Source organism: Phascolarctos cinereus, unplaced genomic scaffold, assembly GCF_003287225.1.
Source record: "Phascolarctos cinereus isolate Bilbo 61053 unplaced genomic scaffold, phaCin_HiC Scaffold_726;HRSCAF=1367, whole genome shotgun sequence".
NCBI lineage: Eukaryota > Metazoa > Chordata > Mammalia > Diprotodontia > Phascolarctidae > Phascolarctos > Phascolarctos cinereus.
The window spans coordinates 172747916-172770811 of NW_027556098.1; the positions used below are offsets into that span (position 1 = coordinate 172747916).

General features: G+C 39.0%; 1 protein-coding gene across 1 annotated transcript in view; it reads left to right on the top strand.

Moving 5' to 3' along the window:
- Positions 1–22896, top strand: part of LYPD6 (LY6/PLAUR domain containing 6) — a 154562-nt gene that overhangs the window by 106301 nt on the left and 25365 nt on the right. Inside the window, exon 2 of the mRNA XM_020984665.2 lies at positions 19187–19375. Coding sequence (XP_020840324.1) covers positions 19258–19375 — 118 coding nt within the window. The 5' untranslated portion in view covers positions 19187–19257. The remainder of the gene's footprint in view (positions 1–19186; positions 19376–22896) is intronic.

Consider the following 22896-nt stretch of genomic DNA (forward strand, 5'->3'; position numbering starts at 1 on the left):
AATGTTGAACCCAATTAAATGTTTTGTTGTTGTTCATTATGTCTGACTTTTTGTGACCCCATGGACCATACTGTCCATGGGGTTTTCTTGACAAAGATACTGAAGAGGTTTGCCATTTCCTTTTTCAGTGAATTATGGTTGAGCTCATGTGCAATTTATTTCCTCTAAATTCCTGTAATTTGAATAAGCAACTTCCAGGTGCTTGGTGTTACCTGGGTGGTGGTCATAGGGTAGGAACAGAAAGGATTCCCATAGACATGGATAACTGAAAGAATTTAGTATGCTTTCCACATACATTCTAAGGCAATTAGTATGCTTTTTTAAAAATGGAGATTAATTAGATGGCTCCTGATTATGGTTCCCTCTTAATCTTCAAGGAGCCAGAGCTAAAGCCTAATCAGAGGAGAAGTTATTTATCTTTGGATCTGCTATCCTTCCTGCCTACTTTAATGTATTGCTTGTTTTTTTCTTCTGTTTTTCTGAAAGTATGATAATCATACATATTTTCATCTGTTGTTCATATGCCTTAAAGCTTCTCAGAGAAATAATTTTACTGCAATCATATAACTTTCAAAGTACTTTTATGTCGATGATCTCTTTTTCACTTGATACAAGGTAAGTTTGAAGGCTAGAATTATCTCCTTTCTGTCTTTTGTGTTCCCTGCACTTAGTACAATGCCTGGCCTATAGGGGATTTCATTGGTATAGAGAACTCACAGGAATAGAAACTTCCTGAGGGAGTATATTAACTGGATGGAAAAAAATATCCCTTTATTTTCAGTATAATTGTTTTCTTTTGTAATCCTATGTACTTTATTTTATGTGTTCAAAACCATTATTCTGGGAAGGGGTCCTGAGATTTTACCAACTTACAGAGAGTTGCCTGGAGAACTCAGATTTGCTCAGGGTCACACAGCCGGCATGCGTCAGGGGCAGGGCCAACTCTCTACTAATTAGGCGGCGAGTGTACCTCTTGCAACAATTTGTTAAGGCAAAGTACTTAAAGAACAGCATCTGACCCACGGCAGATGCTTAGTAAAGGTTTACTGATTGAGGTATAAGGTGCTATGATTCAGAAAACCCTTTGATGAAGAATCAGAAGGTTATCTCCTTGAGGTCCTGTAGGAGATAAAATCAACTTGAGATTATCTCAAAGGGCAGCAGTTGCCCAGAGAAGTTCTCCCACTCCATCCTGCTCAAATGACACCCATTTTGTGAGTCAGCGTAGTTTAGTGATAAAAAATGTTCGAAGTGAAGGTGAGATTTGAATACAGATCTTCAAGAGCTCTGGTGACTCTGTGACTCTGAGATACCATTCAACATTTTAGAATCTCAGTTTATTTGTGAAGAGAATAATAATACCTATGCTCCTTACCTCCCAGGATTGTTGTGGGCATCAAATGAAATAAATATGAAGGGCTTTGCAAATCTTAAAGTTCCAAGTAAATGGCAATTATTATGATGTTTCCTATTGATCCCCTGAGCCACTGAGGGGAGAGTCTTAGAGTCACAGGGAATACTAATACTTGGATGATATTGGGGAAAGATGGCATATAGCTTAGGTTGACCCAGGGCAAATGGAAGCTAGGAAAAGGGATGTCACACAGGGATTGATGGGGCATCATTTAAAATAAATCCTTCATAGTCTCCAGTATATTTTTTCTTCTTGACTAATGAAGTTGTCTTATGTTTCAAAATAAGGTGTAGATTCTAGTTTGGAGATATCTGGTAATTTCTGTGGATTTCTTCTTGGTTTTTTGGGTCATTTCAGTTGCATCCAACTCTTCATGATCCCATTTTGTGTTTGGTTGTTTGGGGGCTTTTTTTGGCAAAAATACCAGAGTGGTTTACCATTTCCTTCTTCAGCTCATTTTACAGATGAGGAACTGAGGTAAAGAGGGTTAAGTGACTTGCCCAGGGTCATACAGCTAGTAAGTGTCTGGGGCCAGATTTGAACTCATGAAGATGAGTCTCCCTGATTCCAAGCCTAGTGCTTTATCTATTCCACCATCTAGGTGCCCCATGGATTTCTTGGTGGAGGTTATTCTGACTTGCTTACTAGAATCTGTCTCGCTGATTCTCAGTAAATTAACTGTAGCTATTGGTTTTCCAATTCTTGTTTCAGGCACTTTTCCTATATGTCAGAAGAATGTACACATGGTTATAGCCCCAAGAAGCAACATAATAAAATTTCTGCAGATAATCAGGTCTTCAGGAGATTCAGCTGAATACCAAAATTCTCACAGATTGATTGTTTATAGCCTTAGTATGCCTGGCAGCTAGAGTTGGGGGCTAGGTTTGGCTGAAAGCCATGATGCTGTTTTTATTACTAATCCTTTTCTCAGAGGCCTGGAATTTTAGTTGCTTCATAATTAGAATGATAGGATCACATAATTTATGGTTGGAAATTACCTTAAACATTATCTAGTCAAACCCCCTCCTTTTACAGATTAGGAAATTGACCCTGAAAAGTTAGTGTTTTGTACAAAACTCAGGTAATAAGTAGCAGAGGAGGGATTTGACTGTACACATAAATGCATTGGAAAAGGCCCTGATATTGGGAAAGATTTAAGGCAGAAGGAGAAGAGGATGCCAGAGGATGAGATGGATAGATAGTGTCATGGAAATAATGAACACGAACTTGGACAGACTTCAGGAGGCAGTGGAGGACAGAAGGGCCTGGTATGCTATGATCCATGGGGTCACAAAGTGTTGGACATGACTAAACAAATGAACCACAAAGCCAGTAATACTGTGGCTTTTGAGGAAACAGAGTGGTAAAATAATAAAAAAGAGATCTGGATCTGAAAGTCACAAAGACCTAAATTTAAATCTTTACCACTTAACTTCAGACAAGTCATTTTTTCCTCTCTTAACCTCAATTTCTTCATCTAGAAAATGGAAATATTAATACTTGCATACTGTCTCATAGAACATAAGAGAGACTTATTAAATCTTTGTTGAATTGATTGGAAATATTTTATTTAAAGTGTTTTATAACTGTAGATCAGTAAAATAAGTGTAACTGTGTTCAATGACATTCATTGAATAACATTTTTAAAAGTACCTACTTGTACCAACCATTGTACTAAGCACAGGGTATGTAAGAAAAAACAAAACAAAATAATCCCTGCCCTCAAGAAGCTTACTAAAGTGGGTGGGAGGAAGGAATGAGGGTGCTATATGGACACAGAAAATTAAATACAAAATACATACGAAGTAGTTTCTCAGGGTAGGGGGAGGACTCAGATCTAATAAATTATTTCATGCTCTGTGCATATTTCGAGACTGATGATACAAAGGCCAAAGTGTGATCTTCTTCATTATTCTCCTCTGAAAATTTTACAAAATTCCAGAGTTAGAAAAGATCTTAAAAGTCATTTCCTGGACTTATGCAAAATTTTGAACCAAGTAAAGTTTTCCTTTGGCTACCCTCTTCCACCCCTTTCTAAGAATCCTCTTTCCCATATCCCAGGGATTCAATACCTCCAAGCTACCCAAAATGCCTGCTCCCCTGCTGCATTCCCCACCCCATGAAGCCTCATCCAAGCCCATTTCCCTAGTGTTTTAAAATTATGATTTTTCATAAAAATGTTATCTCAATGAGGCTAAGCTCAACTGGTTATTAGGAAGAAAATCATCTATTATTGCTTTCTTATGATTCCTAATATCCTTACTGAGACCATTATGTAAGGAAAAAGAGATAAATTAGTTCATATTTTCAAGTAATTTTCATATACATGTTTTATCTCCCTTTCTGGACTATCAGCTCCATGAGGGAAGGCACCATATCTATTTATCATTGCCAGACAAGGCACTCACTCACATAATGTTTGATCAATGAAGGTGGGCTGTTCTGTCCTCATCTCACCAGAATAGGCCATAACCCATTACAGACACTGAATGTTCTGGGCTATTATTAAGTGCTCTATGTGGAATGATTTGATGTAGGAAGGAAGCATCTGAGTCCAAATTCCATTTAGCTATAGTATATACACCTACTTAGCATCTTGGGACACGGCAGTCAGAAGCTTTGTGCTCTATTCAAAACCCATTGAATATGGTATCATACCATCACATAAGGATAGCATGATATAGTAGAAAGAATACTGGATATGGAATCAAAGGACCTGGGTTCGAATCTGGATCTTCTACTTTTCTACCTATATGACCTAAAGGGGATCAATTGACCACTCTGAGGCTCAGTTTCCTCTTTGCTGAAATAAAAAAGTGGCTCAACTTCTTTACTCTGCCATGGTCAAATAATATCTAGAATATTCTGTTGGGCTCTGGAGGCCACATTTTAGGAAAGGCAGAGGCAGTAGGTTCCCTCTCACTTGAGATTTTCAAGGAAAGGCTGGATTACTGCTGGTGTTGGTGCAGAGGAAATTTTATCCAAACAAGGTTAGAACTGATGTTTCTTCCAAGCCGTAAGAATCTGCAATTCTAGTCCCAAGTTGTGGAAGAACATAAGAGCAACTTGAGCCCCATAGTAAAGAGATTCTGATTTGGAGTGGACCAAAAGTCTTATTGCCTCTCTTGTTCTTTGCTAGTCTCCTCCTGTACTATGACCATAGTCCTTTGGTGCAACTGGCTCTGCTCTTTTCTTCTTCCTCGAGGAGCCAAGATTCCTATAGAGAGAAGAAACAAATAGCACCATTTATTGCAGTGTTCACCATAATGAAAGGGAGCCAGTCCACGGGATGCCCTACTCCACCTGGCACCAACTGCAGTTAAAATATTTCATGTGTGGGGAGAATTCAACATCATAAAGTTCATAGAGACCAAGGGCTACTAGAAAGCCAAGGAGGGCTGTGTCTTTAGGTTTGTCACAAAAGACCTAGTCTAGTAAGGGTCCTGTTTTAGTCTAAGAACGCTTCAGTTTGGATCACCGTCCCTGGGGGGACTCATCTGTCTAAGAATCCCTGCAATCAGTAGTGGTTTCCAAACTTTTGGGGCGTGCACTCCCATCATATATCTACTTATTTGTAAATTATACACAGGTAATATCTACAAGTAATTATCTATGTTATAATTCTACAAAAACAGAACTTGAAAGGGGAAGGTGAAGATGAAATTATAGTTGATCCTACCCATTAGGGAACCACTGGAGTGTATTAGGTTAGGAAAGTGACATGATCAGATTTGTGCTTTGGGGAAATCACTTTAGCAACTGTGTAGGGAATGGATTGTAGTGGGAATTCTGCCTAGTAGTGGCTGTAGTTATGGTTGGATCAGTTTATTACCTCCTTGAGAGCCCTGCAGCCAGAGCAAGGACGCTTATAGCTGGAGGTGGAAAAGGAAAGGGCAAGAGACGACTATTGGTGAAAGGTGTGTAGTTATTGAGACAGCACATGTTTGACTACAGGACTTTCCACCCTTTTATTGGTTGGTCACATATCCTTTGGGGTCCATCCATTTGGAGTTGTTCCCCGAGGAAGCCCTAGCCTCCACTTTGGAGACCACTAGTCTAGGGGAGTCTGTAGTACTTGGAATTGTGAGTCATGGGCATCTAGCAGTTGCCTTCCCCATATGATTCACAGATTCACTAGAATCCTGTCTAATGACGGAGAAAATCAAAGAAGTAAATAGCTTTCTCCCCCTTACAGCCTCTTTTTGTTGTTGTTTGGTTTTGTTTTGGGCGTTTTGTTTTTGTTTTTGTTTTTTGCTGTCAATACGGTGCCATGAATAGTACAGTGGAAAAAGCACCAAATTATAAACCAGATGACTTGGATTAGGTTCAAATTCTGCCTCTGTTACTACCTCAGACAAGGTCCATAATTTCTCTGGGCAAAGTCTCTTCATCTGTAAAATTAGGAGGTCATGCCAAGGGGAACTTAAGTCCCCTTATAGATCTTAATCTATAGTTGCCAGGAAGAAATGTGGGGTCCTTCAGATTTTAATGATACAATCCTACAGTATCTACCTATGAAGATTGTGGCTAATTAGCCGATGTGGCACCATAACAAGCAGGTCATGGTCATGAGTTTATTCCCCACACAAGCCACTTAAGATAGTCTTGCTTAGTTCTATGGCCACTCTCAACCAGCTGTCTGGTAAATATAATCCAGAAGTAGGTGGGTAAGCATTCTTGAAAAAATAATTTAAGGTAATGCCATACTTAATGCAATTAATAAGCTTCCCTTTTATATAGATGGCCAGATCTTCTTCTTAGACCATCCATTCATTTACTCAACGTTTATTAAGCACCTTTAAATGGACCTTGCATATTTGATACATCTACATGGTGCCTTGCCTTCATTTAGGAAGCTGTATATGGAATTATAAACTTGTTACATTGGTATTATAAAGTTTGAGTCAGAGGATGGAGGGCTGGAAAACAAGGAAGGGAAACAACTACAACAAAACAGAGGATTGGAAGAAGGAAGGGATCGAAATGTCAGATGCCCATTTCTACTATCAGTAGTTAGCCACAAGAGCCAGTTTCAAAGCCTGCGCTTCATTCCCCCCAGACAGCTAGCATAGTATTTTTATAGGGAGGGAGTTAACATGGATGAAAAAAAAAAAAGAAAGAATGTTCTTTATTATCAAGGACATCCCTCTTAGATGTTGCAGCTGTTTTTGTCTGAATAATGTTATAGAATAATAATTTCTTTCTTTAATAACTGTTATTTATAGATACTTATAAATAAATTGAACAAATCTTTAGAGTTTTTATTTCAATGACACAAGATGCATCAGACCTGTTATACAAATAGCTTAAGAATTTAAATGCTTAGGGCTGGATGGGATCTCAAGAGGGAAAAGGATCATAGAGAGCTAAAAGGGACTTTGTCCAGCTCCAATGTGCAGGTGAGGAAAGTAAATCCGAAACATGTGAATTGACTTGTCCAAGGTCACACAGAGTACAAGCTATGATTTGAACCCAGAGCCTCTTGCTCCAAACACAGCCATCTTTTTTTCTGTAGTAGTAGGTCTTCTCCTACTACTAAGAAGGACCAAGCATTTGGGCAGAAATAAATTTATATTTCTGTTTTAAAATCCAGTAATGTTTTGTTTAGCTGTATTTTAAGAGATACATTCTAATAAAGACTAGGATTTCAATAACTTCAATCCCTTTTCACAGAAAGCAGTCTATGTCAGAGACCAAATTGTGAAAATTACAATATATCTGCAGATGTTACTAATGGGATCTGACGTAAGTAGATCAAGCTACTGTTGAGCTGGGTAGCAGCCAAGGAGAGTGGACCATTTGTCTAACTTACTGATAAAAACTGAAGATTAGTAAGAGAGGCACCTAACCGGACATGTGTTTGTATTTCTTTAATCTTAAATCAGAGGTTCTTAACCTGAGGTCTCTGAATTAAAAAAAAAATTAATAACTATTTTGGTATAATTGGTTTCTTTTATAATCCTATATATTTTATTTTATTATTTAAAAACATTATTCTGAGGAGTTGATAGGCTACCAAAGGGGAAGGGTTACATGATACAAAAAAGGTTAAGAACTCCTGCTCCAAATTAGGCATATCTTCAAAAAAATATCAATTACTGATTATTTATGTTTTTCTGTTTTAACCAAAAGTTTGGTTTGCTATTTAAATGATCATAATTGATCAGAAAAGTATGTTAAATTATTTTTGTCCCAATGAACTAGGTGTATGGAATCACTTTACCTCTTTATTATTATTATTATTATTATTATTATTATTATTATTATTATTCTCTGACCTACGTCCCTCATACTCTACATGGAGCCAATCTCCTCTTGTTCAGTCCTCTAGAAAAGGGTATTTGAAGTTCACGGTCTAGAACCCATGTCATTCATCCACTAGCATGTTATTTCTTCTGGGTTAGCATATAGGAGGCAGGACAGAAAAGGTCCTGATGGACATCAAGCTAGTAGGGGTCCATCTCCGTAAAGAATGAAGGCCTCTGGGCCTGAAAAAAAATGTGTACCTTCACTCTAGAAATTCTCCTTCTAGGGGAGATCTAATGGGCCAATAATTATTGGCTTTCTAGATTCATTCCAGTCTTGTTTATTCTACCACACCATATCTATACAAATAACAGGCTATGGGATTTTTGACATGGTGGTGTTGGCCGCATTTGGTTCTCATTTTTTTCCTGTCTCAAAATCCCTTTCAATCCATACTCCATCCAGGTGCACCAGTAGCTGCACCTGATTTACATGCTCTGATTTGTGGGTTCTAGGCATCCCATAAGCTAGCATTGCTGCCTACTTCAGCAGGAAATATTCATGAAGCTTACTGGCTAGGTCATATTTCAGTCACTTAATACTGTTTCCTTGATGATGACGGGTACATTTGCTGCCTGGACTCCATACTTACCCCGACTTTTGTCTTACCCATCGATTTCCATTTATTTTCTAACTCCTGACCATTTGCTCATACTTTTGACCATAGTTACTTGGGTTATTTTGGTGAATGTTTAATTACTTAGTTTCTGTCCCCTAAACTTCTCCTCTAGTTAGGTACCTCCCTTTAGGCAGCTAGCTTGCTCAGTGGATAGAGCGCTGAGCCTAGAGTCAGGAAGACCTGAGTTCAAATATGGCCTTAGACACTTACTAGTTGTGTTACCCTGGACACAAGTCACTTAACCTCTGTTTGCCTCAGTTTCCTCAAATGTAAAATGGAGTTAATAACAGCCCCTACCTTGCAGATTTGTGGTGAGAATCAAATGAAATAATATTTGTAAAAGTGCTTACTTAACATAATACCTCACGTAGTAGATACCATCTAAATGCTTATTCTCTTCCCTTTCTCTAACTCACAGTTCCTGGTACAAACAATTTCTTATAGAACATCTTCATAGATACATGACAAGAAGTGTCTTGTTTGTAAATCAGCTTATTTCTAACATATCTTCCAAATTTTAGGCATACTATGAAAAGCATCTTGTAATCATTTTAAAGTAGCTGAGGCAAAAAAAATAAAAAAGAATGAATTATAGTAGCCCTAGCATGGGTTCAGAATTAATCTTCTTTAGGAAAGCCTGTACTCAGTATCCTCTATGTGTTATTTTGAGCATGAATACATACTTATGGAATCGATCCATGTATGTCCAAAGTGTTGTTCCTCAATACTTTTCAGAGGACCATCTATTTTTAGTGTCACTAGGCCCAAACTGGAAGGAAAAAAAAGAACCTTGTTTCACTGGGAGGAGTAGGGTGTCAGTCACTCGAGAGGTCCTTGATTAGAACAAAAAGTTTCTCTCTAGTCTAATGAACTCTAAGTCTTAGTCTTCAGTGCCTTCAACCCCCAAGCTGTGAAGGGTGGCATCCAGAGATGAGGAAGTTCAGATGCCCAGAGGGCCACCAAGTAAAGAAGGCAACCTCACAAACAAGGACAGTGTCAGTGATAGCTACACTAGAGGCTGAAGGAATGACTCTCCAAACCCATCAGCACAGAAAGGCAGCTTAGAGGGTGAAAGACAGCTTCTGGGCCTCCTTGTATCAGATTTAGAGCTAGAAAATCCTCAAAGTCATTTAAAAAGGGGGAAATATAGGAATGAAGAGTCAGGGAACATAGCCTGAATGTAGAAGAGTAAAACATTCTGAGAAGAGCAGGGAAAAGAAGGATTGTTCTCATCTGGGGAATCAGCTTGTAAAGACAAGGCTTACACCCAGGTCGAAGTTGGGATATGGAGAAGAGCTCGTTTGGGAATTCCATTGAAAGGCAAAGGAATGGGGTGGGGATTGCAGTGGAGGGGGGAGGGTGACATTGACCAAGACCATGGAGAGCCTCTGGAGATAGAAGTCCTTAAGAAGTTGCCATTAAACTCTGGGAGATCAACTGTTTACCCAGTGTTTTGGCAGTGGCAGTGCCACTGAGGTAGCCACTTACATTGCCTAGAAGTCACTGCCCTTGCCTTGATCATAGAGGGAGGGATTCTTTGTTGCTGTAGTACATGGTTCAGACTCCAGCCCTGATAACAGCAGCTCGAGGCCCTGGCTACAGCCTTGGTCAGCTCTCATGGGTCTAAGGGGAAAAGAAATTCCCTATTGCTGATGTAGGACATTGAAACACCAAACCCTTGCTTTTGAATCTTGAATCATGGTGCCATGCTCATCATAATATCAATGTGGCTGCTGAGGGCCTAATTCCAGCTTTGGTCAGTAATTTATATATGGTGGGATGGAAGAGGGCCTCCCATTAAACCTCAAGGTCCCCTTGCCATTTCAAGTCCTGAATCACAGTACCATATTCTTCGAGATATTGGTGTGATTACTTGTCTGAGTGATTCTATTCAGAATAACTGTTCATGAGCTTAGGGGAAGAGATGATGGAGTTTCTTCCAGTGGAGCACACGGTTCAGTGGCCAGAATCTTGCCCACTCCAGGATGAATGGGAGGGAGCAGCAAAGCTGCCTGTTCTCCATCTGTAGAGGTGCAGTGGTCAGGGTGCTTAGTCACAGCTCTGGTCAGTGGCTCATGGATAAAGGAAGGTACCTGTGGCCCCAGCTTGACCTGCTGCCCATTCAGCTGGTTCCTCTGGAGTCTGTGAAAAGGGCCAACCCCAAGAGTGGCTGCAGGAAGCTCTATTAGTGGCACATGGATACTTAAAGCACTAGCAGCCATCGATGGGTAAGCAGCAACTGTTTTAGAGGCATTAGCACAGCAACAGCAAAACCTAATTGGCAATAAGGAAGAGGAAGAAGAACATAGCCCAGAGGAGTTCCATGCAGGGATTTAAGTGATCCCTGAAGGATGGGGAGGGAGATCTCTGGGCACCAGCTGACAGTAGGAGGCAATCAAGCAATCTAGAGACTGTCAGCGAGTGCCCTGCTGGCTGGGGGTGTCAGTGTGGGTCTATATAGGGTTTTTCTAGGGCACGCCCCACTTTGGCCATCTGGATGGGAGTGGGGCAATCTTCCTGGTCTCAAAGCAAAGAGGAGAGCGTTTCTATTTGGCCTTGAAGTGAGGACTTGGTGTTTATTGCTGAACATCTTGGCCACCACAGACCTTATCTCCAGATTCAGGGCCCTGAGGGCCATCCACTGTTTCAGCTCTGTGGCCATGTTGGTGCTGGCCCGTACTCAGGATGGAAGTCACTCAGGGTATACTGTTAGGGGAGATCAAGGCATGGTTTTTTGTTTTGTTTTTCTTGTTTGTTGTTTTGGTTTGGTTTTGTTTTTAGCAGAACAGCTAGTAAATTTCCATGGCAAATTAAAACTACAGCACCAGCTAAAGCTACAAGTTAGGCCCCAAATAATGAGATACGGTTTGGGAAATATTAGAAAACCATCCAGTTTAAGAAGCATTGAAGGATCATATAAAGAAATATTTTCACTACATCCAGTGAAAGAATTTCACAGACACACTGTGAAGTTAGGAGATGGGACAGCTGGTTCCACTAGTACTTATAGAACATCTCCCTACATGTATGCTAAGAATACATACACTTCCATCAAGGTTCTCCCCGCCCCCACCCCGAATCCCTGGAGCATTGCCAGTTCTGTGAAGGCTTCATCCCGTTCTTGGAGCATCCTCACTGGACACCTTATCTCAATCATTCCTTATAGAAAGACTTACAGATAAATGGCTGAGCATCATGTGATCTCCTGGTAGTGCGATTTTCAACCTTTTATTGAGTCATGGATCCCTTTGGCCTTCTGGTGCAGTCTATGAGCCCCTTCTCAGAATGATGTTTTAAATTAATAAAATAAAAGGATTGCATAGGATTACCAAGGCAAACAATTTTATTGAAATAAAGTTATCAAAATTTTTTTAAACAAGTTCATAGGCTGCAGGTTAAGAACCCATGTCAGGTAAGGGGTGTGTGTGTGTGTGTGTGTGTGTGTGTGTGTGTGTGTGTGTGTATTTGTTTTGATTTGTACCATGGAACAAGGAAACATAGAAGGACCCCCCCATTGGGGAGGAATCAATCTAAGAATAAAATCACCAGATTAGAGGTGATTAACAGGAACGAAAGAGAGATCCCCTCCTGGATCATGAGGGTGAACAGAATACTTTAAGTCAATCTGAAGTCCACAAGGGTACCAAAAAACTCAAAGAAGTTGGGCTAGAGGTCAGTGAGTTAGTTAACAAGCATTTGCTACATGTTTATTGTGTGTCAGGTACTGCACTAAATATTAGGGATGTGAAGATAGGCAAAGACAGCCCTTACCTTCAAGAAGGTCACATTCTCATGAAGAGCTTTTCTCATAGAGGTTTAAATGCTGGAGGAAGGTCAACTAGGTAGTAAATGGCAGGGAAACCCATGTCTTTGAAGTGAGCAACATTAAGCATTAGTTAAATGATGACTTGTCTCTTGCAACATTTATGCTGGAAATGATATTCTTTTGGGCAATGATATGCTGGATATACCCCCTCTTCAATTAGCTGCAGAGGTTTTGCTGTGGGTCTGGACAAATTATGAAGCATAGGACTATTTTGAAAACATCTCCATTTGTAATTTTCTACCTACAAACCCCTATTTTCCAGGTTTAGTAATCCAGAAAGGTCATATTACCTTTTTAGCAAGAACTATCATTCCTGTATTGCTATTTCCATCTTAAGACAGTTGTAGAAATTGCCTCTTCATCTTGCATACAATTCTTTTTTTGTGTGTGTGGTTTTTTTGCTCCAGTAGTTATGGTTAACACAGAACATGCAGGCACTGAAAACATTTCTGTTTTCATTCAACTCCTGGCTAATTTGTTTTTTAATTAATTCTTTTGCTCTATTTCATTATATACTCAAATATTGAGATAAATCTGTGATCTCATCAATTGGGCAGTCCCTCTAAAAATACAATTCAAAGCCCATCCATGCTTGCTCATCCTTTCTGACTCTTGCCTATATTCCCCAAAAACTTCACGGGAGGGCATTGACCCAATATGTTGGAGGCCTTCATCTTTTTTTTTTTTTTCTGACACTGACAGGTTACTAGTAGATCACTGGCTGTATACCTCAGATCCCCCATTCTTGCCACCTGACTTGTTCATATTTTCTTACATTCAATCAATTTTGAAATAATGTCTTTTATTCTTGTTCTTTGGAATTCCTCATTGATTATATGTTGCATTCTTCTCACACCCGTCATGTGCCTCTCTCTCCATTGCCTTCCGTAGAACGCTCATTTAAAAATCTTTGGCAATAATTGTGTTTCATATCTTCTGCTGCATAATAACTTTAGTAAAATGTTAATATAGAAAAAGAAAATTTGGGGGAAATAATTGAACTTTGCAATTCCTGAAAAGTAATCCAGCTGGGTCCCTTTTTCCTGTACAACACTGGACCCAATTTGTAGCCCATCTGTACTGTGAGTCTCAGACATATTTATTGTGGGACAATCTCTGTGAGATATCCTTCAAATTGTTGTTGAAATCTGAGCAATGTACATTCTTTATCTATTTGGTCATCCCTGTATGGATGGACATGCCAAGATCTTGAAGAATTGCAGAACTTTCCCAGGAGGCTCTGGAATCTCGTGGGACTTGATGTAATCAGTATAATGTCATCTGAAATTAGAAGCATCTAGAGGACCTCACCATTCACAAGTAATCTCTGTTTGACCTCAATTCATTATGCAAAATGTGGACAAAGGAAATAGAAATAAGAGTGTGGGGCCAAATATTATATTCAGGAGGTTTGCTTTTTGACAGCACATTAATTTATACTTTCATAACCAGCATTAATTTTTCAGTTTACTAAGACTTCCTATACAAATAAAAATGAAGATCTGAGACAGTGTTCCAGATTCTTTAGGTCTCAAAATCTTGTTTGTTTGAGTTATCTGGTTGTTTTGTCCTAAATTATGTGGGGGTCCTGAAGTCTTTGAGTTTATATTCTAATGAGGGAGATAACAAACCAGCAGATAATATAAAGAAGCTATACATAGGATAAATAGGATATAATTAACAGTGGGATGGCAATCAAAGTAAGAGGGGAAAGGCTTGGAAAAGACTTCCTGCAAAAGACGGGATTTTAGTTAGGACTTAAAGGAAGCCAAGGAAGTTAGTAGGTAGAAATGAGGAGGGGTGAGTATTCTAAGCCTGGGAGACACCCTGGGAAAATTCCTGGAGCCGAGAGGTGAAGTGTCTTGTTCATGGTACAGCAAGAAGGCTTGTATCACTGGATTGAAGACTACATGTAACCTCCTAATTGGTTTCCTTGCCTCCATTCTTTCCTCACAATAATACATCCTCACATCAAAATAGTTTTTGTAAAAGCATTGGTTTGACCACATAATACTCCCATGAATACTGACCATGTAATACTCTGTGAATACTCCCGTGAATAAATATGAGTGGCTTATGGTTAGTTACCTCCAGGATCAAATATAGCATCCTGTTTTTGGCATTTAAAGCTCCTTACCACATGGACCCTTACTACTTTTTCTGTTTTACATATGCATACATACATACATATATATACACACATATAAACATACACATGTATATACACATAAATATGTTTGTATATGTGCATATATGTGTTTATGTTTCTATGTATGTGCATATATGCATGTACATGCACACATATATATTTTCCCCAATTACACTTTAAAACAATTCTTAACATTTAGTTTTTGTTAAAGTTTTCAGTTCCAAATTCAGTCCTTCCCTTCCTCTCTTCCCCCATCTCCCCCTCCCTGCCGCTAAGACTGTAAGCAGATATAGCTTATACATATGCAGTCACATAAAACATTTCCATATTAGTCATTTTGTACAAGAACTCAAATAAAAGACAATGAATGAAAGAAAGAAAGCGGAAAACAGCATGCTTCAGTCTGTATTCAATCAATGTCAGCTCTTTCTCTAGAGGTGGATAGTACGCTTCATCATGAGTTCTTTGGGATTGTCTTGGGCCATTGTATTGCTGAGAATAGCTAAGTCATTCACAGTTCTTCCTTGAACAAAATTGCTGTGACTGTGTACAATGTTCTCCTGGTTCTGCTCACTTCACTTTGCATCGCTTCCTGCAAGTCTTTCTAGGTTTTTCTGAAATGATCCTGCTTGCCATTTCTTAGAGCACAATAATATTCCACCACAATTTACCATTTGCTCCCCACACCCTACCTCCCACCCCCACCACTCTCTACAATCCACCGACAGGGTTCTAGCTGCTGTTGCTTGCACTGGATACTCTACCTCCATTCTCTCTCCCTTTGCTCAGGGTGCCCCCCATACCTGGAACACTCCCACTTTTCACCTTGGCTTCCTTTGACTCAGCTCCAGAGCTACATTCTACAGAAAGACTTTGCTCCTCTCCCCAGTGGCTGGTGTTTTTTTCCTTTCATACTACCTTCAATCAAGTCTGAATATTTGTTACTTCTCACATGTCATCTCACCCTTTAGAATGTGAGCTCCTTGAGTTCAATGACCTTTCTTTGCATCTGCATTGCTCAGTACAGTGCCTGGTACATTTTTCTATCGTTCAGTCATGTTTGACTCTTCGTGACCATTTGGGGTTTTCTTGGTAGAGATACTGGAGTGGTTTGCCATTTACTTCTCCAGATCATTTTACAGATGAGGAAACTGAGGCAAATAGGATTAAGTGACTTGCCCAGGGTCACACAGCTAGTAAGTGTCTGAGGGTAGAAGAATCTTCCTGACTTAAGGTCCAGTGCTCTGGGCACTATGGCACCACCTAGCTGCCTACCTGGCACATAGGAAGTGCTTAATAGATGCTTATTGGCTTGATGCAACTGCCAAAGCATAGCCTAGAACATATCACTCTGTTATTCAAAAACCTTCGCTGGCTCTCTTTTGCCTCTAGAATAAAATAGTAAATTCTAAACCTGCCTTCTAAAGCCCTCCACAATATGACTCCTACCTTTATTTCTAGTCTTATTTCACATTGCTCTACCTTATGCATTATCTATCGCTGTCAAACTGGGCAGCTAGCCGTTCTCTGTACTTAGCACTCTGGCTTCTACCTAGATTACTTTTTTACATAGTCCTCCATGTTCTTACATTTTGTATTTACTTATGTGTATGTTCATTACATACATATAAGTAAATCACTCCAATATAATGTAAGCTCCTTGAGGACATGGAGTATTTAATTATTTTCTTTGAATTCCCAGGGACTACTTTAGTGCCTTCCATATGTTATGTGCTTTGCTGACGTTTGTTGCATTGAATTTGTTGGATTTCCCCTAAAGTACGTGCATCATCATCATCATCATAATAACAGCAACAACTAATACTCATTAGCATTTATGTGCTTTAAGGTTTGTAAAGCATTTTACAGATCATCTCATTTTATCCTCACAACCATTCTGAGAGTAAGGTACCATCATTATTTTAATATTTTATACATGAGGAAACTGAGGCATGCAGTGCTTATGTGACATGTCTAGATTTGCATAGCTAGTAAATGTCTGAGGATAGATTTGAACTCCAGGCTTTCTGACTTCAGGCCCAATGCTCTACCCACTGTGCTACCTAGCTTCCTTTTACAATTTGCTCTTCCCACCTATTAAGTGAAATAACATCTGGAATAAATGTGTTCTGTGTTCTGATTTTGAAGTTATCTATGAAAATGAAGTTCAAATAGGCCTTGAACTTTTTTTTGGTGGGGAGATATGGGGTGGAAAAAGGAGGTGCTGCTTCAGAATGTGGCAAGTCTCAATAGGAATGAAGTCAGCAGTTGGGTAAGTCATGAAAAGGTAATTTGGAGCACAAATTAAATCTATCAGAGCAGCATTCGATTTGCAAAAGCTCATAAATAACAAATGAAAAGTCAGAGAACTGTGGAAATCAGAGTCCCCGTTTCCAATTCTGCTTGTGAGGAGGTACGAAAGATTTGTGGCATAAGCTCAAATAATATATGCATTCAAGAGCAGAAATTGAACAGAAGTTTCAAAATGTCTAGAACACCCAAAAGATACAGTGTCCCTTGAGGGAAAATATCAAAGCACCCCTCAGAAAATCTTTTATATAATTTGAGTTTCCCTAGAATCCCAGTTGTGAGATTTGGGAGTTGGAATTCCATCTAGCATAGTTTTCTGGTGACACTGAAAATCCATAGACAATATACTTCTTTGCAGACCACATTTTTAATGACTATATTTAGACTAATTCCAAATCCTTTTATTGTTGTTCATCATTTGTTTTGCCTTTACTAGCAATATCCTGAAAGATTATGTTGTATATACATAAATGGCATTTTATAAGCAATGTGAAAGTGTGTATAATTCTATTTGGGTCTCACGAGTAAATTGCCTCATCCATCCTGTTTTCCCCATGGAAAGGGGAGATGTAAAATTCAGCCCAGGTAATAATGTGGGAAAGATCTCTTATCTATTCATTCTCTCTAGAACAATTTTATGATAGGAGTTTGCCATGTAAGATCTACCCAAACTACCATTTGTCAAGTAGATGATGAGAAGTAGATGAAAAGAAAACATATAAAAGAATAGAAAAATACACCTTTGCTAAGCATTGAATCTGTTCAGTTTCAAAGAACTCTTTTTTCTTTTTTTTAAATTTTATTAATTTATTTTGATTTATCAACAATCACTTTCATATGCTTTTGAGTTGAAAATTTTTCTCCCCCTTCCTCCCTCCCACCCTCCCCAAGATGGCGCAGAATCTGATACAGGCTTTACATTTACATTCCTATTAAACATGTTTTCACATTAGTGAAGTTGTAAGTAAGAGTTAAAACCAATAGGAGGAACCATCAGAAAGATGAAACAAAACTCAACAGAAGGTAAAAATAAGTGATAGCGATGCGACTTCCATAGTTCTTTCTTTGGATGTGGACAGCATTTTCCATCCCGAGGCCTCTGGAGATGTCTTAGATCCCTGTAATGCTGAGAACAGTTCAGTTTAACAATATCAGTCATCGCATAATGTGGCTGTTACTGTGTACAAAGTCCTCTTGGTTCTGCTCACTTCACTCAGCATCAGACCATATAAGTCTCAAAGAACTCTTAATGTTTGGGGGAGTTTATTTCACTATTTCATTTGGGGGGAAACATGACTCCATATTTGCACAGAAAAAACTGAGAAAGAACTCAGGTATAAAAACCATTCTCTTAAAAGCAATCACTTTATGAGTAAAATGAGTTTGCATCCTAGCTACTAAATTTCTTCTAACAAGTCATGTAAATTTAAAATTAAGAGATAGAATTATGACCGATAAAAAGACCTGGATTCCTGCTGAACCCAAGACATTTAAAATTCATGTCAGAAAAATGTCATCCTAGAGAAACTGGCTCTGTACTTTGCTTTTGAGATTAAATAAAACTTAAGATCCGTGCTTGCAAACGTATAAGTGGTAGCCTTGTTTTTTGTTGGAGGAAAAAGGAGATATGGACAGGACCTATTTTTCTGCTTGAAGGTGCAAGATCCCAGAGCAAATCACAATAAATACTTATTAAGCACCTCATATGTGCCAGGCACTGTGCTAAGTGCGGGGGATACAAAAACAAAGGCAAAAGGCAATCCCTACCTTCAAGTATCTCCCAATCTAATTAGACAACTGGCAAACAGATGGGATCGGTCATATTGAAAAAGAAAGGGATGAAGGGATAATAGAACTTTTATATAACAAAACTTGAAGTGAGGTCAAGCCCAAGTCCTCATTTTATATGAAAATGTTTGCAGACTGTCATCCAGAGAATTGCCTAAATTTTCCACTCAATTTTGCTCTAATTTTATTAAATCTACTTTCTAAAAATGAAAACTGGTCCTAATAGTAGAATAATCTTGTGATTAATGGCACATTTATGGTTTGAGGACCAACATCCACCATGCTTCTTTTCTCCCAAGTCTAAAAGCCTCCCATATCTAAGTTTCCACTGCAAAATGCAGTTGCAGTGCTAGGGCCATGCCATTAGCCAGGAAATTGTTCTGAACTTTAGTTACTAGCTTAATTGTTGTCTCGCTCTGGCAACTGTTTCCTGGCCTCCAAGGTAGAACTAGCTGGGTTTCATGAAAATTCAATCTCTCCTGATACAATCTCAATGGGATTTTAGAGGTGACGGCTACTAAGGGAACCTTAGTAGTCCTGATTAAGCAGACATTTTGGGTTGGAATTTTATAAGTGCTCTAGAATTACATCTTAGAAGGCCTCTCCCTTCTCTCTGTCCCACTCCCATGTGCCCTCTGTCCTTTTTCTCTTCCTAACCTCTTTTGCTGTACCCAATGCCAGGAACTTAGCCAAGTCTCTAGTGGTTTTTTCATGCTGGATATTGAGATGTGTTGGTGGCTGCGTGCTCATGGGATGTCTTTCTTCATATTTCAGTTGCAATTTCTCTCCACCAATAAGGAGCACCTGATCCCAGGATCTCTGCATGAGTGAGGCCCCAGTCTGCAATGGAACCTTGGCCTGCACTGGCCTGGGCACTCCTCCTCAGCCTTCTGGCCGACTGTCTGAAAGCTGCCCAGTCCAGAGACTTTACGGTGAAAGATATTATCTACCTCCACCCTTCAAGTAAGATCACATTTCCTATGTTTGAGAGAGGATGTCACTTGTTTTCAAGTAGCAAATATGTAAAAAAATAGCCAGGACAAGACAGCCTTCAATGTGAGGCAACCTTCACTTGGTTTAGGTTGATGATACAATGGTGGCTTTATTTTTTAGGTCTACTTTTCCACAAGGAAGGCAAACTCACTTTGAGGTGGTGGTGGTGGTGGTGATGGTTGTTTTTAAAGCAAATTATTGTTCATTTTCTCTCCTCTATTATCAGTCTGCTTTCAAATACCCTTCTTTTTTACCCTAAACTTTAGTTATTTAGCCAAGTGGACTGCTATGTCCCCTGTTGTTTCAAGAGGTTGATTCCTTTACAACCAGGAGACTTCCTTGTTTTCATTAATTTCTCATTATATTTTCACACCAATCACCATCTTTTCCCTATTCTTTCAATTCCTATGTATTGAGCTTATATCTTAGGAATGAGCTATTCTGATCAGTGAAGGAGAACTCATCTAAATCACTCTACTTAGCTGGTTTCAGACCATGCTGCATATTCTATTCTGCCATCCCTCAAGAAACCAGGGCATACCAAGCATGAGCATCTTGTCTTCCTTCCTGTCCCATGTGTGTGCTATACCTCTCCTGCTCTTCCAGTGCTTCACCTTGCTCTGTGGGCATTGATCAAATTGGTGCTACCATTGCTACTAGAAAGGGACTGTGAAATTAACTGCCTGATCACTTTATTTACCTTCCTTGTGAAGATTTCCCAGACCAAAACTTTCTTCTTTGGCCACTATTTCCCTATATAAGCTCCTTGAGGGTAGAAATGTCTCACTTTTGCATTTGTATTCCTAGAGCCTAGTCCTGTTCCTACTGTAGGAACTTGATATCTTCTTCCTTCCTCCCTCCCTCCCTCCCTTCCTTCCTTCCTTCCTTCCTTCCTTCCTTCCTTCCTTCCTTCCAGCCTTCCTTCCTTTTAGCCTTCCTTCCTTCTTTTATTCCTTTCTGCCTTCCTTCCTTATTCATTCAGCCTACATTTTTAGTGCCTGACTGCTTCTGTTAGTTTATATCTGATTTTTAGTGACTATTATTCTCTGATGCCCCCATAGTGAAAGTTGAGTGTGTGTGTGTGTGTGTGTGTGTGTGTGTTCATCTCTATTGCTGTCTTCCCTGCCTGTAAACACATTCTCCATTTGTCAATGCTTTCTGAAATCCCAAATGTTTAGAGACTTCCATGATACTTCATTTAATGTAATTTAGATCTGAATTTGATGGTTTAGTTTAAATGGTTAGCTGAAGGAATTTGAATTGTTTCACTTCTATTTTGTATAGTACCAGGTACACTTTCAATGTCCAAAAAACACTAGAGCATGTTGTCTTCTTGCATCTGATTTCATTCAACCTGAAGCATATTAGTTAATTGTATGGGATACCAGCCACCCTGCTTAGCTTTATAGGGTTGGTAATTTCTTTTCAGTAGCGTACTTGGAGGAGAAGATAGTTAAAAGCTTGCTTTCCTTTTTCCAGACTGCATTTTGTCCTTTTACCTAAATAATGATATTTTTCCTATTATATTTAATCTCAATATGATGGGAAATCCATCTATACAAAACACAACTATTTTATGCCTTAAACAATGATTTTCACGAATTGTGTATGAAAGAAATTCATTACCTTCTGGTATGAACCTCTTTAAACTTAGTTGAACTGGTCCTTAGACAATAGACAAATAGTCCTGGGTTTGGCCTGTACATGAAAACCCTTCAGCTCGATAGGACCTGTCAGAACTTGTATGTACCTAGTATAGCTCAGGGTCAGTTCCACATACAATGAGGCCTTGTAATAAGGAATGGTGTGGGTCAGGGTTTTCTTTAGCACTCAGTTCATTTTTTTACCCAGAGTATGTGTTTGTAAAAGACACTTTGACACCTGCACATACAGATTCAGTAGTAAGAAGGTGTAGCAACATGACATGCTTAGTGATGCCTACTCTAATATATAGGCCCCAGGCTAAATCTTCTCCAAGGTTGTGTCTACCCATATAAAATAAAGAGGAGACGGAAACAATCATCTCAATAATTTAGGCCCTAAATCACTTTTGCCTCCATCATTTACAAGTTATAAACTCTCTGAGGAGACCTGAACATTTGCTGATTGGCGTGTCAGTTTTTGAATGAATTACTAATGATGAAAATACTAAGTTCCTATTGATATGGTGTTTTAAGTTTTGAAAAGCACTTTACACCCCATATTTCATTTGATTATCACAGTAGCCCTGTTTATTGAAGAGATAGATATCTAAATGGCACAGCGGATAGAATGCTGGCCTTGGAGTCAGGAGGACCTGAGTTCAAATGGACCTCATACCCTGGCTAGCAGTGTGACCCTGGGCAAGTCACTTAACCCAGTTTGTCTCAGTTGCTTCATCTATAAAATGAACTGGAGAAGGAAATGGCAAACCACTTCAGTGCCTTTGCCAAGAAAACCCCAAATGGGGTCAACAGAGTGTCAGACAACTGAAAAACTGAACAACAACAATAACCCAAGGCTAAAAGTAAATAAACAAACAAATAAATAAATAAAATGGTGAAGCTGGTGTAAGATAATTGTGAGATGTGATGACCTTGAAAATTTCTCTGATATGATTTTGAAATCCAGAGAAAGACAAAAAAACCTGTTCCCACCTGGTCAATGATTAATTAGACACAATGACAATGTCATTAGTAGAAGTCCTCTTTTGAAGATGTCTGTACCCTTTAGGTTCTGGATGGTCTTAAATATATTTCTGTATACTTGATAGAGATACATTTAACCATTTTTAGAGGTACTTTTATCTGTAAATAGATAGCTTTCTACATATTAACTCTAACAGATGTGTTTCATGCAAAAGATACATTATTTTTGTAGGATCATACATCTAGAACCGAATGGAACCTTAACGTGAAATCAATGAGCATTTTCTAAGCACCTACTATACTCCTGTCAGTGTGCTAAGTTCTAGAGGCCATTAAATCCAATTCTCTCATTTCACAGATGAAGGAAACGAGACACAGAAAGGTTAAGTGATTTACCCAAGGTCACAAAGCCAGTGGGATTTGAATCCAGGTCTCCTTGACTTCAAATCTCATGATCTATCAATTAGACCATACTGCCTTTCATTTTGATTTTTAATTATTTTTTAAATTTCCCTAACTCTGGATTTTGTAGGTATAGATTCAGTCAGCAAGTGAAGTTAGCCCATTCTCTGTGGGGACAGCTACTCAGCCAGAATTAAATAACATGAGGTGTTAACCACATATTTGATCAAGAGGAACAATGGTGATGTCAGTTTCTGCAGTGTGGTGATTACATGGTTTTTGCTGAGAACTGAATTAGAGTTAATCCAGTGTAGATCTATTCTGCACAAGCACTGAACATTAATATTAATTAATAATTGATAGTAATAATTGAGATCAACATTAGAAGGGAACTTCACTGGTTTGATGGATCCATAATTCTGTGGAGGCGAGGGTCTCTCTTTTTGTGCCATTCTTCTTCTC